General features: G+C 40.5%; 1 protein-coding gene across 1 annotated transcript in view; it reads right to left on the reverse strand.

The window, feature by feature from the left end:
* The window catches only part of abat (4-aminobutyrate aminotransferase), a 38,853-nt gene that overhangs the window by 17,607 nt on the left and 2,509 nt on the right, over nucleotides 1-18,737 (reverse strand). Inside the window, exons 2-4 of the mRNA XM_020102967.2 lie at nucleotides 11,024-11,171; nucleotides 2,926-3,023; nucleotides 2,817-2,846 (exon numbers count right to left, since the gene is read on the reverse strand). Coding sequence (XP_019958526.1) covers nucleotides 2,817-2,846; nucleotides 2,926-3,023; nucleotides 11,024-11,093 — 198 coding nt within the window. The 5' untranslated portion in view covers nucleotides 11,094-11,171. The remainder of the gene's footprint in view (nucleotides 1-2,816; nucleotides 2,847-2,925; nucleotides 3,024-11,023; nucleotides 11,172-18,737) is intronic.

The raw sequence follows: 18,737 nt of genomic DNA on the forward strand, positions 1-18,737 counted from the left end.
AGAATCTCCAATTGAAAAAGAGACCAACAGCAAATTATGTTCGGATAAAATTAAACAGCAGAGTTGCACAGACAAGTCATTCATGGTTTTAATAATATCTTCTAACACTGTGTGTGTATCATCAAAGACGAGTGTGTGTAAAATCACTGCAGTGAACACGACTGTGCCATCATGTGCACAGAGCTCACTGGAGATCACTCACAACAAATAAAGATTAACTATTCACTTTCAAACTTCTATTTCCCAGAGTGGAGGTTAAGATCCACAGAGTGAAGTAATTGGTCCGATTGCTCTAAATATATAAATACTGTGGTGACATAAATTCTATAGATCTGTGATATGGAATCTTTGTGCTGAGCTGAGTCCAGTGTTAGATCGACCGACAGAACCGAACCATCCAAGCATAATAATTCTGTTAACTTCTGTCTCTGAATGTGATAATACAATACAAACAGGCAATAGAACAAGTTCCCTCACAGTCTGACAGTGTGAAGCGATAATTTCTTTGCCTCCACCTTTGAATTGGATCTTTTTTTATCCCAGACTCCATTCTCTCTATTGTCCTCACTCTCACTCACTGTATTAACAGCAGCAGTGTATCAGTGTATTTTTTGCGCATGATTATAAATCGCAATTTTCTTTTTCAACGCAAATTCCGGCTTTTGTGCGCACGTACACTTTTAGTATGAATCCCACGCACTGTTATAAATGAGACCCCCGGACTCTACGGTCTACGGAAGACCTGCATCTTCCAGTCTGTTGATAACAATCAAAGTTCTGTTGGAACAAATGAATGGATTCAGAAAGTGAAACACTGGAGTGCTTTTACTTCCAAACAGGTTCGGGAAGTACTGGAAATACATTGGTGACATAGACAGATAAACATTGTGGTTCACAGCAGAATAAACGGAGAAAATTATCTTTCACCTTTTGTTAGTTTTAATGTTTATCTGTTGAATTTATGTCACAAAAAGAATTGATTGCAACACTTTCTGTATGCGTTTCAAAACAAAAGCATATCTTTTGACCAAATCTTTTATTTTGTTCAAAATCTGGGTTTTATTGTGAAATATTGCAGGAGCGGAAGATGCATGGCTTCATACTGCTTTGTACTGGTTTTTATTTGAGTACACGTAACTACTGTTATACAAGTGCACTTTAATATTTATATAACAGAAATTGCAAACAATAATAACTAAGGCCTCTTCTTAGTGGGATTTTTGGAAGATATCAGGGTGTTAGATCTCGGCTTACGTCTGGAATTAAAAAGGGGCGACCATCTGCCTCGACCGCTTGGGGTGAGCAGAACAATGGGGAAGAGAGGAGAGGTGGGTGGAAATGATGGGAGAGAAGAGACAGACCAGGAACAGTTGTGTAACCATCATGTCAGACCGGTTATTATAATGAGAATAATAAGAGTGACAATAACAGATGTAAAAATTGTATTAATGGCACAGTGAACGTTTGTTGTGCCCATCTGAGTGTCAATGGAAATTTTGGTCTTAAAATGAGGTATGGTCAAGTGAATAATTGGCACACTGACCAACATAAACCACATCTGAAATCAGTGGTGGAGTATTAGACAAATTTTAAGGGTGCATTGTTAAAATAGCAATATCTGCCCTATGTGGGTTCACAAAGTGCACTTTGCTTGTCGAACACACAGGTGGTCTGCTTGTGCGCTTTCGTTTTCTCTTCAGAGAAGCATTCTCTTTAATGATCTGGAAATTATAGTTATAATAGCAATCCACCAAACTATATAATATGAAACAAATGTGATCCATTTCTAAATGAAAAAATGCCCAGAAGACAGTTTAAACTACATTTTCTTGCCTAGTTATAATTAATTGTGTTGTTATCCAACAGAATAATGACTCATGTCTCTATAACATCACAAATTAATTAGAATCAACATCAATTATAGAACACTCTCTTAAAAATAAAAATGGACCACTTACTGTACTGTACTATGTTAGCAGTGAAACCAAAGCAGAAAGACTTTAACACCGGATACTTGTTGTTTATGGTTGTTTATCGCAAGTTATATCGCCATCGCAATATTCAACAAGGTTATCGCATATGGCATATTTTCAGACAGCCCTACTGTCCGCCCGTCCAGAGATATGATGGTAGTATCCCTTAATGTTCACTGGGGGACATGCATCAGGAAGAAACTAAGAAGCCACAGGCATTTTTAACTTATGAATCACACCAAAAATTCTCACAGGAATGAATAGGCACCATTTTTGGTTTGGTATCCTGGTCTTATAATACGTCCATGTGTGATCCAAGCAGGGCTACTTTGATGAGCTTAATGTTAGGCTTGCAGAATATTAAATTGTATAGTGGCATAAATGTTTACTTGTAGTAAATAATGCTTAAAGAAATAAATGTGTAGAGATATGAACTATTAATTGATTGATGATTGAGAGGTTGAGCCATTTGCACATAAAAAGCTCCAAAGGGGATAGATATTAGAAATTCGTATTTTCCAAATGCTCGGATATGATTCATTCCTTTGTTTCCCTACCTAAGCGATGAATGGCCTTCTGAACTGACATTTGATTGCACATCCTCTTGTAACCTGTGACTAGACACCATGCTTTTGCAATCATACCACCTTGTCTGTCGATGCAGGCATGTATGCATGCATGCACGCACACACTAAACCTAGGATTGTACCTTTACACTACTTGTGACTGACCTGTGACACTGATTAATGTGATACTACCAAATGCTATTCATGATTAATTCATTTAATTGGTGGGCAACTAGAAACGTCCCAGACAGAGTTAAAAACCTGAAACTCAACTCACCTGGATTTCCCCAAGTTGTTTGGTCAGCTCCTACAGATTGAAAGACATTGTTAGTTATTCTAAGTGATACCTTTTTGTGGTTTTAAATCACTTTGTTTGTGTTTGTTACTAGTGATCGTGGCCCAGGAACTGAAGTTTTCATAGAAGGGCCATCGTAGTCAAAGTCCACCTGGGTCTTCGGAGCTGCTTTGCTGACATATCTGCACCCTGATTTAGAAAAGATAAGAAGATAAGAAAAATAAGAAATAAGAAACTAGAAATGCATTTAATTCGTTACATATATTTTGAGGGTAAAGCTCAATGATTGGTCTCCCCCTTCATCAGATGTGAAGGACACTCAGGTGTTCAGAAGAGACTAGGACAAGACACAATTAAGTTTGATCAGTTGCTTTAAAAGGTTAGCCATCCAATAAATTGAATTCACTCATTATCTACTCACCAACATTATTATTAGGGATATTTTTCTATATAAGCGTATTATGTCAAACTAGAATTACTGCCCTGAAATTTCCACGTCTTTGAAAGATCCACACACTGACTGAAAGCAGTTCCTGACAAAGATGTGTGTTAGATCGAAACATTTCTCTGTTGCAGTGTCCGCAAAAATATGGGCATAGTGCCAGGCTTCCATGGTGAGCTGTGCCTGAAAGCGACTCTGATCTACCAGCTATTTTGCAAAGCGTCACCTATTTTCAGGAGCTGTGTGTAATGATACAAATAATAGCAGCTGATTGAGTTCAAGTCACCTTCAGATATCTTCCCTTTTACTGTAATGCCTTTAAACTGGTTGCAGTTAAACATGCTAAATAAATGCATGTTGCACTGACTGGAATTAGCAGATGTTCTATTTATGATAAAGTTATGATCACTCATGTAAAGAAAAAGAAACAAATCTACGCATGATTCAATCCCCACATATACGAAAAAGAAGGGAATAAACTAAAGCCATGTCTACAATGTGATATGAGTACAGTAGTTGTTAAGCAGCCAAATTGAGACAGCTGGTAAGAACAGGAACTTGTTTACCTCGGAAGAAAATGCAGCGTGCATCGAAACAATAATCATTTGCACCTTTTTAGGGAATTTACAATTAAATTGTGGGCTCAGTTTTTGTGAGGTGGCCCATTCAACCATTTTTCATTGCATTGTCCTACCCAAAAAGCATCAAGCTCCATTTGTAAAGAGGCTAAAGTCCAACATATTCTTTTAAGGCGGTCATAATGTTCTGATTTGTTCATAGGGCTACCTAACTTGAAGTTGAATCTTTTGGCTGTTTGTCAAACCACTAACACATCAGCTGAACTCAAGTAGTGAGAACACTGACAGCCACAGCAGTGAAAGTTGATGGTATAAGTTTCCCTTTGAGGTTTAATGAATAACTTGGCTGGACATTCGCATGGAAGCAGATGTTAACGGGTCTTGCATGATATGAAATGCAACTACATCGTGAAGGCAGTGATAGGGTCCAGCAGTCTTTTTTTTTTACTTGTTTCTTAAAAAAAATAATTAGGTTATTGGTGAAGAACCATGTTTCAGGAGGCTTGCTAATAAAGTAACACAAACTTCTCTTTCTGAGCATTTGTTTTGATGTGTGGATGAGTCAGATCCAGAGAGGAGCCCATGCTCAGGACAGGGTGAGCCAGGCCTAGGGATGTGACATTCAATCTATAGAACCTTGCAAATGTGAAGTTGCAAGACCCCTCGTAGAATGTGACCATAACCCAGCCGGAACTCTGAGGTTCGAAGGCCAATGCAATGGCTTCCATTATCCAGTGAAAAAGTCTTTGTTTGGTGTTTGACCTAGTGCAGTGGTCACCAACCTTTTTGAGCCCAAGATCACTTTTTAATTCCAAATGTAAGCTGAGATCTACCGTCCTTATATCTTCTAAAATCCCACTTAGGAGGGTCATGTTTATTCTTTTTTGCAATTTCTGTTCAAGGCTGAATGTATGAGCATAAATATAAACAAAGAAAGACAGTTGTGCACCTTTATCTATTCGATGCACAATAGTCACATTAATAGCAATTCATATTTACAGCATCTGTTCAATGCACACTATTTAGCTTCTCAGTTCAACAATATGTTCTGCAGAAGAGCTGGTACTGTTTTTACACAGGCTTTGCCTTGAATATGGCCATAAATATGACATATTTACTTGCATTAAAGTAGTTATGTGTACTCAAATAAATACCGGTAGTATACAGTATGAAGCCATGCATCTTCCGTAAATATTTCACAATAAAACCCAGTTTTTAAACAAAAGAGTGGATTCTGTCAACAGTAACGCTGGAGTGCTTTTATTTTGAAACGCATACAGAAAGTGTCGCAAACATTTATATTTGTGACATAAATTCAACAAATAAACATCAAAACTAATAAAAGGTGAAAGATAATTTTCTCTGTTTATTCTACAATGTTTATCTGTCTATGTCACAAATGTATTTCCAGTAATTCCCGAACCCATTTCAGAGTAAAATCACTCCAGCCTTTCACTTTCTGAATCCATTTATCTGTTCATTTGGTCCGAACAGGGCTTTGATTGTTATCCACAGACGGAAGATGCACGTCTTCATACTGTAGAGTCCTAATACTTGGTTTAGTACATAATCCGACATGTGTGGAAGGAAATGCAGGAGATAAACCAACAGAGAGAGAGAGAGCTGTGTCTCGCTTCACTGCGTTCACAGTGCTGAGTTTTTGTCCTTGATAAGTCCTTTAAATAATCAACTGCTCTTAGTGAAAAATTTGTAAATGTAATCACTGGAAGTTTCCATAGCAGACTTTTGTCGGGAGGAGGTTGAGCGAGATTTTAATGGAGCCGACAAATATCATTTTAAAATTCAGTTTTCTTGGTATTTTCTTCTTACTCTCTTGTTCCAACAATGATTCATTGAAATAAAAGCCAGAAAATGATCTGAATATCTTTAATTTATCATCTAGGGCAGCAGGGCCCGATCTGATTAGCCAAATATAATGACATGCAGAGCGGGACTGCATGGCACATGTTACACCACTTATTGCAGTCAAGCAGTCTTTTGCGATAAGTCCAGCGGACGAAACGTGACCATATCTGATCCAATACAGCTGGATGCAGAGTCTACATCACATAAAAAGGACTTCCCATGGACAAACAGTCCATACCCAGATTCTGAATCCCAGTAATGTGTGTTGCTCTTATGGAGAAGAGGTGTACATCACCCCACAATATCAGTCTGTGTGCAAGAGTGTGTAAGAAACAGGAACATAGACACCTCTGATGATTGATAAACACTGTGGTCGTATTGTCCGTGATGATGTCCCCACAGGAATGGTAGAAAATGTTTTAGCATTAGAAACGCTGCTAACAACTCAAAATAATTTCTCCGGGCATCTTGGAGATCCATGCAAATTTTGCTGACAGGCTGGTGTCCGTTGTCACTACTTTCCAGTCTGAGAGAAGCCATGTTGAAAACGTCTTAAGTATAACTTGCCCAGCCTCACTACCAATAGAGCCATTAATACCAACAACCTGAGGTACAGCCCGTACGTGTTTCGTTTGGTTATGGCAAAATGACCCTGACGTGATCTGGACGTCTCCAGAGACAGACAGGGCGACGAACACAGTCTTGCTTAAGCTCCCGGAGTTTTGGGAATTGCAAGCATCTGCATAGTTTGCTAAAACAGAGGCGCAGTTTGCACTCAGAGCCATTACACCGGATACCACGAAGTATTATTATGTCGTTGCAGCTCTCAATAGCGCGACTGTGGGCAGAGTGGTGAGCATACTGGAGAATCCTCCAGAGCACAATAAATATGGTGCGTTAAAGGCTTAACTGTTGAAGGATTTTGGACTTTCTGACTCAGAGCGACCACGCTGACTTCTTTCTCTTAACGGCCTCGGCTACGGCAAGCCTTCTGAATTAAGAATTAAGATGCTGCATGGGACTCACCCTGTTCATTGTTGCAGGGGGAGGCAGCCATTGTCAGCGCAGCAGCGGTTAAACAACAACAAACTGCTCCCAACTGTGTTTTTACCATGCACGATATGGATCCAAGGCTAAAAGGTGTCGCTCTCCATGCAGTTTCAACTGGACCGGAAACTCCGCGGCCGGCGCCCACTAGCAGCCATGAGCACTGGCCGGACATGCATGCTGCTGTTTATTCAGGATACCATATCTGGGCGCTGCTTTCTGTGCGACACGGGGGCGCAGAAGAGCTTTTTGCCTGCATCATGGGTGGACATGCTGACTGACAGGCATGGCCCCCCGTTGCAAGCCGCCAACTGCAGCCCCATCCTCACCTACGGAGTAAGGTACGTGGAGTTGTGTTTTGGAGACCAATGTTTGAGCTGGGATTTTGTTACAGCTAAAGTTACTGTCCCCCTGCTAGGTGCGGATTTCCTGTGTGCTTATGGGTTGTTAGTGGATATTAAAGGCCACCACCTGACTGATGCAGTGACTTTTTTTTCAAACACTTGTTCACTTGGTGTATCAGACTTGGGAATGTCCAGCATTGTACCAGCCACAGACGAGTTCCACCGCCTCCTGGTACAGTTTCTTAGTTCAACAAAGCCCATGTTCTCCTCCAATACCACCAAACATGGGGTGGAACATCTTATCTCTACAGCTGGCCCACCAGTTCACGCTCGGAGCCGGCGCCTCGACCCGGTTAAGCTTGTTATCGCTAAGACTGTGTTTGAGAACATGGAGCGTCTTGGAATAATTGTCGCTCCAGCAGCCCATGGTCTTCACCTCTGCATATGGCAAAGCAAGGCGGCAAATGGCGGCAGATGGCGCCCGTGCAGCGATTATCGCCATCTCAACGACTCCACGACACCGGATCGCTATCCAGTCCCACACGTCCAGGACTTTTCTGCCCGCTTGGCTGGTAAAGTCATATTTTCCAAGGTAGACTTAGTCCGTGGCTATCACCAGGTGCCCGTGCACCCACTGGACGTGCCCAAGACAGCAGTTATTACACCATTTGGCCTTTTCAAATTAATTCGGTTGCCATTCAGCCTTAAAAACTCAGCACAGACTTTCCATCGATTGATGGATACATTGAGGGACCAGCCTTTTTTATTTGTTTATTTGGATGATATACTGGTGGCTAGTACTTCCAAGGCAGAACACACGTCTCACCTATGGACACTCTTTGAGGGACTCAGTCAGCATGGCCTGATGGCTATTGAGTTCTTGGGACACCGCATTACTAAGGACGGTGCAGTCCCTCTCCCTTCAAAGGTGGACGCTGTCACAAACTTCCCACGTCCACTCTCGGTGAAGTCTCTGCAGGAGATTTTGGGCATGGTGAACTTTTACCACCGCTTTATTCCGCAGGCAGCACAGCTGATGCGACACCTTGGTGAGGCTCTTAAGGGTAAAGCTGAATTTAGAAGAAGTTGTTGTTGTCATGTACACATGACAGTATGTTTTCATGACGTTATTTCACTTGTAATGTCGCCACAGGTGCAGCTGTGGTGATGGTACCATGATGACAACAGAGAATGTGCTGCAAGGAGACACACAAGGTAGATCACAAATAATCTTCACTGTAGCCAAAGTCTTTACATTGTGGTACCAAAGAGTCTTGTTTTTTCTGCTCATCATGTTTTTAGAAGAATGAAGCAGCTTCAGTCCCCCACAAACTGCATGTCAGAGATTCCTGGTCTGGAACCTGTGTGCTTGACTGTTTACTCGCTGCAAAATGCACACAACATTTATGGGGCTGACTATGGGCCTTTAAGGCTCAGGCTGTATCAGTAAGTAAAATAATACAACTTAATGTGTGGAGAACCTTTCATACAAACATGCAGCTCAAAGTGCTTTACCTACAAAATAGATAAAAAATAAAAACAAGTGAAACGTATTTCATATAAGAGAAGATTTTATAAAACAGGTTAAATGCCATTTAAAAGAAAAAGACATACAATGTATTTATAAACATGCAGGAATACAGGATCTAGTTAAAGGCTGAAGCAAACAGAGATGTTTTAACATTTCTGTAAAAGAAACTGAACTGGCTTCTCTGATAAGAAATAATGGCTCTAAAAACGAAGTCTGGTGGTGCAGGCTCCACTTCTCCACATCCTTCAGGACCCTCTACTTTGAAGTGATGCTGAACCTGATTTTTCAGACAAAAAAAGAACAGAAAATGATTTCCTTGATATGTATTATTAGCCTGTTACAGAGAGCCAAAGACACAGATTATGTGTTATTATTGTATGATGCACAGTTACGATCCCTGAAAATGTACTGATGTAACACAAATATAGTTGAAGCACTGTGAAGCATTCACAGTGGATGTTCTTCACGTGTGTGGACATCTTGGAGGTGGTTCACAAGAGATCAAATGTCATGTCCCCTAAAGATAAAAAGAATTGTAAGGGGCCAGGTGAGGATTTATGAATTGTAAAGTAAATACAAAGAACAAGCCTTGTGCATTACTTTTTGTTATTGTAGGGGGGGATTATTATAGGGAGATATTCTAACAGCCACATTGAAGGACTTGATAAGTTGATCACTAAAATAAATGAGAGCCACAGTTCCTGTTTCCTTGATGATGCCACCTACATACACTAAACATGCGCACCCACAGTGTGACATAGGCTGCGAACGCTGTGCAGTCGCAACACAAATGTGATCCTCATGAATTGTGTTACACCGTCAGCTCTCTGTTTCCGTTGCGTAGCGAGGGGCAGCTGTGTCTGCAGCGGTGCACATCATGGAAACAAAGCTGGGGACGACGGTACTCATACAAACAGCAGCAAAGCGGAATGTTAAGACAGAACCACATCGAGGAGCAACAATGTGGCGGTGCAGAACATTACGTGTGTTGTGTCTAAGGTTTACATGTTCAGAGTGAGGCCGCTCTGTGTGCTAACTTTACTAACAGGTAGCAAAGCCCTAACGTTAGCATTAAAAAACCACCACAAGAGCAAACTTAAACACACAAAAATTTTTTTACTTACGGATTGAGGATATTTTTCCGCAGTGAGCTGTGGGGGGAGGCTGTATCCTTGAGGAGTTGTTGTAGGTTTGAGAGTCTGTGGTGAAATGAGCCGAGCACACGCCGACACACTATTCCAGAAATGGTTCGGCACGTCGCAAAAAATAAAGCAAAACCTGTTGGTGGGGAGCGGTGTTGTGTTCGGAGGCTGGACTGGTACACGCTGGGTTAGGCTGAGGGAAGAGTACGGGAGGGGCCTTAAAGTCTATGTACGTCATCTTATTCAGGAAGTTGGAAACAAGCTGTTTCAAGTAGATTTTTCTTGGAACGGACCGAGTGAAAAAGTCTGTGGACTGACAGTGTTCATACTCTGAGGGAACCTGCTGACCCCTTTCAAGTATTTACGGATAGTAAAAGCCAAGAAAATGTATTTTACACAATATGGGGCCTTTAAATTCCTGAAGTATTCCATTGCGACATCATGCTTTTCAGTGAGAAATCCATTGGAGGTTGTTATGGAATTTTCATAGACACTGTCTCTTGCCCTCTCTGGGGCAGAGTGCAAAAGCTGTTGTGTCTGGGAAGGGTTTAAAGTGTGACTGCAGGAAAGCAGACTTCAGAGTATGACGGAGCATCATGCACAGATGTTGTATTGATAATTTTCTAATTTTCTCCTTGGCCAAGCTTCAATAAATATTTCAGCATAAGACATCAAACGGCTCCTGAACACTTTCTTCTACAGTGGTGGTTAACAGCATATGCTAAAAGGTTATAGTGAAGCAATACATGTAAATCAAATGGATTGGCCTACTGATAACTGACAGGAGACCTTTGACACATCGCTCAGTCAGCAGTCTCTGAGAAGCATGCACACATGTCAGGCGTGAAGCCAGTTACACATTTACACTGAGTTATACAGTCACAGTCCTCTTTTTTCACAAACACATGGTTACATCAGAATGATCAAAACTTCATATTTGCTGATGATATTTAAGTGAGAATAAAGTAGAATGCACTGATAATCTACTCTCTAAGACTCTGCTGGTATTTGCTTCAATTCAACCAACCAGAATTTAAGGCCAATCCAACATTTAAAAAAAAAAAAAGGTCTCATAGGACTTAACAGTTGTTTCTAAGTAAGCAGTTGATTGCAATTGGTAACAAGACATTTAGTTAATGACTAAGATAGAGTTCTAGGTTAATCAACAAAACGATGTTTGCAGCTCATGCAGAGGTCATTAAAACACATGCAGACTGAACAGTTGAGAGCTCGATTTACCTGTAGCACTGAGCCATAGGTTTTTCTGCAGGGAGAGAGAAAGCTGACGGCTGATCAAGGAGGATGCCATGACAAATCTGTCAAGAGACAGGACGAAGTGCAGGACAGAGGCAGCAAGTGCTATCAGGATCTTACTTCGCCGAGTCACCTATAAGAGGAGAGAGAGAACAGTGGGGAGAAGAGAGAACCAATGAGATGCTACAGAAGAGAAAACCAATGAGCTGTTAAATTCTCTAAATGATTTAATTTATCCTGATGTGTAAAGTTGCTTTATACTAAACCAGTTCCGCTTATTCACAAGCAGGGTTGGGTAGGTATAAGTGACTCATCACATATCTGGTCGAGGCAGGTGGCCGACCAGTTTGAGTCTGGTTCTGCTAACTGGTTTCTTCCAGTTATCGAGGCAGTTTTTTCTCTTCACCGCTCACTGTGGGAACTGTTGGGTTTCTCTATCATTTTTAAGGTCTTGACCTTCTATGGACCTTGAGATAATGTATATTATGATTTGGCGCTACACAAATACAATTTAATTGAATATCATTCATCAAAACGTAACTAAAGTACATTATTTAATAATGAATCCGAAACAAATGCACACATTACTAGTTACTTTGCTTTCTTGACTCAGAAGTGAGCTCAGAGGAGCTTTTAAACATTTATATTTTTAAATATACAATTGTAATGGAATTTTTTTAGATCTAACTGTTTTACCTGAATATGCTCAGTGAGTTCAGTTAAAGTAGCCTGAATCAGCATTATGCTCTACTAGAAATAATTGCCTAAGAGTTATAAGGGAATAGTTTTGACTATGAACCGGACGATCTGCTGTACTGTTTGATCAAATATGTAATAACAGTTTGTACACTTAGGACAGTGAGATCAATGTCCACCGTGCCGCAGTTGCAGGACTGTTATCACAGATGAATGACAACATGACGGAGAACAGTTGGGTGTTCCTAACTTTGTGTATAAATGCCAGCTCATCATGAGAGACATGTTGTCAGATTCTTGAGCCTGCCGTGGCTTTAAGAACTCTGTCTCTATTTGGCCAAATAGTAACACTGTAACTTTGTGTTCAACATACTCCATGTAATTTTGCTTCTCGACCAGTATTAAATGCCTTGAAACTCAGTTGAGCATTCATTTAATCATTCAGTGTAATTGTTCAATTCATCAGCAGGGGATTAAATGCAAATTTCCACCACAACAATTACATAAGTATATCAAATTATATAAAATGTACATAAATATCTTTAAATTAACAATTAACAGAAATATATGCATTGCTATAGAGCTATGAAGACAAATACAGTTATTTTAGCAAAAGGTTGCTTGGTCCTACACTAACCTTCTTTCCATTCATCTTTTCTCCTCCTCTCCTCACCAGTCATCTCTCCTCTCTATTCTCCTCTCCAGTCATCTTTTCTGCTTACTATTCAGTGTATTGACCATATTTAAACATTGGGGGGGATTTGTGTCTCCCAATGACTATTTTAACTACTGCCCTGCTAAAACAACTTTCTGTTCGATTAATGTTTTCTTGAGACAAATCTTACATGTTCCATCTCAGGCTCTATCCATCCTGCCGTTGGTATCACAGCCTGCAACAGCTGGTGGTGTCTGATCATTTGTGATCATTCGATAAACAGTGACTTTCTGATGTCAGATACTGGTTAACATCTCGGTAATACTTTTACAGGCAGCCTATGAGACCATTTCAAAAGACGTGAGCATTTTCTAATGATCATCTCTAGATGCTCTACACTTTGACAAATATTTGGTTTAGGTTACAAAGAGACAGTGGTTAAGGTTTAGGAACTTCTCGTATCATTAATTAGTCATTTTATCCCATTACAAAACTGTAAGAAAACTGGGACGAGTAAGGCAAAGACACGCATGGCTGTTCGTTCTCTCCTCTATCATCTTCTAGGCTATTATGCAATACTGGCAGCAAGAACAGGAAAATTCCAGCTTTCACACAGCAAAGGAAACCTTGGTCCTTTGCGCGCATGCACGCACACGCGCACACACACACACACAGTTTCTTGGCAACACTATGTGAACTGGATTAAACTGGTTTAGAGTATGGGAGCCCTCGTATGCCCTGGAGGGATGGGACGGGTTATGTGAGTGGTAAGCTGAAGGGACACAGCAAATCTGAACTGGGATAAACTGGACATCGAACACAAAGGAAGTGCAACAGCAATAATGCCTACATTACTACACTTAACTGGGGAACAGACTTTGATTCCTGATGTTGTGTTGGAGGTGTCAGTCCAGTTTATACTTTAACAAAGGATTTTACTCACTGATGATCCAACCATATTGACATTGTCCTGCTGCGTGCATTCATTTAATTACATCCAACATTCAAGTTCTGATGTACAATGACCAAAGGTTTTATCTTGTTTGGCTTGTCTGCAAAAAAAAAAAAGCGTGAAAAGTCAGCTATCGATGAGAGCAGAGAGACACCATAATTGTGTGAAGATAACAGCACACATCACACAGTCTCTCCTTTGCAAGGCTTGCATATTGCTGCACTCACTTGTGACCATTATTAAGAGCAGGCAGTTCAACCCGTTTACTATTTCACAGCACTTGATCAATCAATGCAGGAAGTCACTGTAAATTCTGGATTGTCAGTATAGAAGTTACAAATGCCGTTTTCAACCAAGCAGCCAACACACATTAATGACACATTTTAAATTCCATATATATATATATGAGTGTATATATATATATACATATATATACACTCATATATATATATACATGCATATATACACAGAGCCGCTGCCTTTTAAATCTGAGGATCAATCAGCTCTTACCTGATCTGATTGAAAGTGGTCTCCCAGCCCTCTCACCTCCACACACACACACATATATATACACACACGCACACACACACACGTATATATATATGGGCCTCTCGGTTTAGTATGCATGTGTAGTACCGAACCCAGACAAACAGGACTGTGAAGACCCTCCCCCATCATTTAAGTTTGCTGTGTGGGAACACTTCAGTTTCACAGTCACTATAATGACGACGGACAAAGACAAGTGGATCGTACAAAAGCCATATGCCGACATTGCACAACTGCTATCAGATATGTAGCTGGCAGCACATCGAACATGCCTCATGTGCCCCCCAGAGTGCGACCCATTAACATTAGTGGGACAAGGAAGAAACGAGTTCCGTGCAAACCCATCTCCCCTTGCATTGAAGCTGCCACTTACAAATAACTCAGACTGTGTCAAAGCAATAACGAGCGACTCGAGGGAAAGGTTGGGTTTCATTTTTAAGGTCTTGACCTTATATGGAAAGTGCCTTGAGATAATGTATATTATCATTTGGTGCTATACAAATAAAATGTAAATTTAATTACAAAGATGTTATTGTGACAGCGGATGAGGGGGTTCAACCACACACAGCAAGATCAGAGCTCGTTCACACTGAAGCAGCCGGTCAGAGGATTTGTTGTTGAAGAAGAGTTTCTCTGGTCACAGCTGCTTCATGATCACAGCAGAATCTGCAGCTGGTTAGTATCAAACTGGAGTTTCTGTTTCCTAATAACTATCATACACTCATCCTGGTGAGAGGAATGTTTCACAGTGGTCAGACTTTCTCCTTTGTTTACATTGACAGCACACAGTGCCATCTTGTTTGTTTCTGAGTTTATTCCTTGTTGTATGTTGTTCAACTGTTGGGTGAAGAGTATCATGTGCGTACTAAAGTCTAATCCAGTGGTGTCAAACTCAATCACAGAGAGGGACATCATTAAAAACTTGGACTACGTCGAGTGCCGAACAGGGTCAACATTTATTTAACAGGATAGACAGGATGTTGGATAAAATGCAAAAAGAAAACATATTTATGTAGGATGCATTCTTCTTTTATTTACATGTGCCAGAGCCAGATGTTTGGCATCTTTTCTTGGCTGCCAGTTCATTGACGTTTGGGGTTAGGTTCTGTGCTGTGGAAACCCTCAAGATGGAGTGAAGGTGCATCAGTGAGACGCTTCACCACAGAGAAAAGTGTGCGGGGGAACTTGACGGGCAGACACTGGGATCTCTGGAACACTGGAAAAATATGCAGAAGCAAGAGCAGACAGTTTCCTGTTTCAACCAGACTACAGGTGGCTTCATTGTTCATGCTCTTATTCAGTAACAGTTGTCTCTTATGTTTCCTGTTGACCCGACTGTATAAAAACCTTCTTCTTTCCCTATTCGAGGTTCCACTCTGAGCATTCACGCTGAGTGTGAAACCCTCTGCAGAGCTCTATTAAAGACCCAAAGACAACTCTGGTCTGAGAAACTCTTTATTTCACATCTCGAGATAAATTTCCACCACAATGGGATATTTCATGGTTTTATTTTTGATAAATTTAAAAAAAACTCCAAAAACGTGTTTTTGCTTTGTCATCGTGTATTGTACTTAGATTGACGAGAATAAGAATGAATTGAATTAATTTTAAGATGAGTCTGAAACCTTACAAAATGTGGAAAACTTGAAAGGGTCTGAAAACTTGAAAAGGTCTGAAAACTTTCCGGATGCACTGTAACTGCCAGTCTCCTGGTGTCTCCTCCAGGCTCTTGAGACTGTGCTGGGAGACACAGTAAACCTTCTTATGGATGTGCCTTCCTAGAGGAGCTGGACTCCCTGTGCAGATTGATCAGGCTGCAGATACCGCCTCATGCTACCAGTAGTGACAAGGACAATGGCAGAACACAAAACTAGGGAAGAATCCATCAGAAGGGATAAAGAGAGAGCACTTGTCTGTGGCCAGCACATGCAAAACCCTTTTTGGGGGTTGTCTTGACTTTGCATCTCCATTGCACTGGTTGTCACTTTAATTTGCACCAATGCAGGTGCAACTGATTCATTATCACTTGTGCTTCCTAAATGGACAGATTGATATCCCTGAAATTTAACTGACTTGCTGTTATACTGTGACTGTTAAACGTTCCCTTAATTTTTTGAGCAGTGTATTTAATATAAAATATAAAGGTCTGCGGTTATTTGTCTTGATTTTTAAATATTTTTAATAGATGTATTTTATTTTTATTTAATGATTATTTTCTACTCCCTGTTAATATTGAAAATAAATGTACATTTTGTTTATTTTCCTCGTGTTTCTACCATTTCTATGCTGCCATGGTTGAATGATGTGATTAAAGAGCTGTAAAGCATCAGTTTGGGACTCTTGCTTTGCCAGCTTCCACAGTGTGTATGAAAGAGGATGATGATGCATGTAAGAGAGTGTAGAAAATAGTATAGGAGTGTTTGTGTAAGAATATACTGGTGTGTGTGAGATTATGATGCTGTGTGTGAGACCAAGTATGAATTATCTCTCATGGGGCATCTCATAGTATTTTTGGGTGAAATAGGCAAGCGATGGGCTGGTCAGCAATGGATAGAGGAGGTTTAGCTATGGCTGTGTATGCATGATTTACATCCACAGCACTCATCAAGAATTCAATTCTTTCCAGCCAAAATCCAAAACAATTAAAGTAAATGGTGACAGATCCTTTAAACAGAAAAAAAGCACATTATGCCTCCATACTGCTCCTGTGGTATCATCCAAGTGTCTGTAAGCCCCAACATACAAGTTAGACTTGAAACAAGATAATTTACACCATTTTGGCATCAATATTAACATTACTATGAAGGCGGGCTAAACAACTAAAGATAACGTTAGGTTACTAACTTGAATTGCATTTTATTTGTACAGCGCCAAATCATAGGATACATTATCTCAAGGCACTTAACATAGAAGGTCGAGACCTTAAAAATGTATAGAGAAACCCAACAGTTCCCTAACCCGGTGAAGCTTATTCTCCAAACACACAGTTACCTTCAACTCAAAATTATCATCACCATAAACTCAAACACTTCTCTCTGGCATGTGGACATGTGGTTCATGTCAGTGTTGAGTCAGTCTAATAACTCCTGTATGCCCCCATTAGCATAATTACTTCTGGTATCTTGCCTGGAGCCAAACCTAATTCATTAGCTGTCTTTTTAGGAGAGCTAAGCAAAAAGGCCAGGTATGGACACACTGCTACCTGCTAGTCACTGCCAACACATGATGAAATACACAATGCACAAACGTCTTTGACTTCTCTGTCAGCTGAACAACAAACCATATTATTTATCCAGTATGTGACTGGGTTAGCTCAGGCCCACCAGACAACAGGCTAGCAGCTGGAGTGAGTCAACTGTCAATCAAGTGATAATTATGCACATGCCGTACAGTTGTCCTGAAGAAAGAACTCAGCCATTGAGACCAAATCTTTTTTTTTAACCAGACCGTACACGTTTAATTAGGCCTGGGACAATAACAAATTTTGCTGGACGATATATTGTCACACGAATTATTGCCGATAAACGATATTATTGTCAACATGATAATATATCATAATGATGCACACCCTTTCAAATACAATAAAATTTTATTTCTCAGTGATTTTGACCTTTTGCGATGTAGTGAACTTCCCTTTCTGTGAGCGCACACCATTCTGTGCTGTTCCGTTTATATTGACTTTGTCGAGCCGAAACCTTCCCACACCGGGGCTGTGGCGTTTGACTTTGCAATCATCTTTTCTCCTGGCGTTGCTCCGCACGACTCTCACTCACTGCACTCTGTGTGTGTAGCATGTGTGGCTAATGCTAGCTGCCCCGCCTCCCCCCACAGAGACAAAGAGGCTGGATGACTGACAGGAGGGTTCACTCCGTTCATTCCGCAACAAACGCCCCCAGGTGCTGAGACCGAGCACAGAGTGAACCCTCTTGTCATCCAGCCTGCTTGGAGGCGAGAGATGAGGAAAACAAACACGCATGCACATGGCGATATATATCGAGGCCGGAAAAATGATCGAGTTAATTTTAATTTATCGTGCGATTAATTGATTTATTGATTATCGGCCCGGGCCTACGTTTAATTCTACTCTAAACTCAGGCTGCCTTCCCCCAAGTACTGCACGCTACTTATTTGATGTATTCTTGCTGCTGTAACATTGCAAATGTACCCATTGCAGGACTAATGAAGGACTTCTTATTCTGATTCATAGATTAACATGGGAGTTAATGGGGATTGACTCATTTTTGGAGCCAGCCTCAAGTGGCCACTCAGTGAACTGTGTTTTTTTTTGCACTACTGCATGGGCTTCATCCTTCAGTCTCTGTAGTTGTGGCTTGTTTATTAATCATAGTCCACCTAGAAACATGGCTTTAAGGATCTGCCCAATATCGGAGCCAGAAGCTGTTCTACATGGACTCAGACCTCAGTCTTATTTTGACCTGTACTGCTTTATCCATCTTTACTGTAGTAAATCTGGCAGCACAGGTTTACTTCTCTCTCACTGAACAAGAGACAGTGGGAACAAAGAGAAAAGTTAAAGCTATTTAGCTGTTCATGTTGAGATTGTTTATATGTGTAATGTAGTTATATATTAGGAAAAAAGAAGAAAAGGGAAAACTCAAACTACATCATTTTATTAATTTCTTCTCAAATTAAGCACTTTATTTTAAGATGCTGTTTTCAAAAGCTCTATATTTTGTTTTTAATGCAAACCTTATTGTTGTTTTAACCTGCATATTGCATGCATTGTAAATTCTGACCAGAGTCAGAGTGAGATACACTTACCAGTGAGAAGAACCACACAGACAAGTGGGGGAGAATAGAACTAGTCAGAGAAAAGTTACTTCACCTAG

The sequence above is a fragment of the Paralichthys olivaceus genome, chromosome 5 (assembly GCF_024713975.1).
Source record: "Paralichthys olivaceus isolate ysfri-2021 chromosome 5, ASM2471397v2, whole genome shotgun sequence".
Classification (NCBI taxonomy): domain Eukaryota; kingdom Metazoa; phylum Chordata; class Actinopteri; order Pleuronectiformes; family Paralichthyidae; genus Paralichthys; species Paralichthys olivaceus.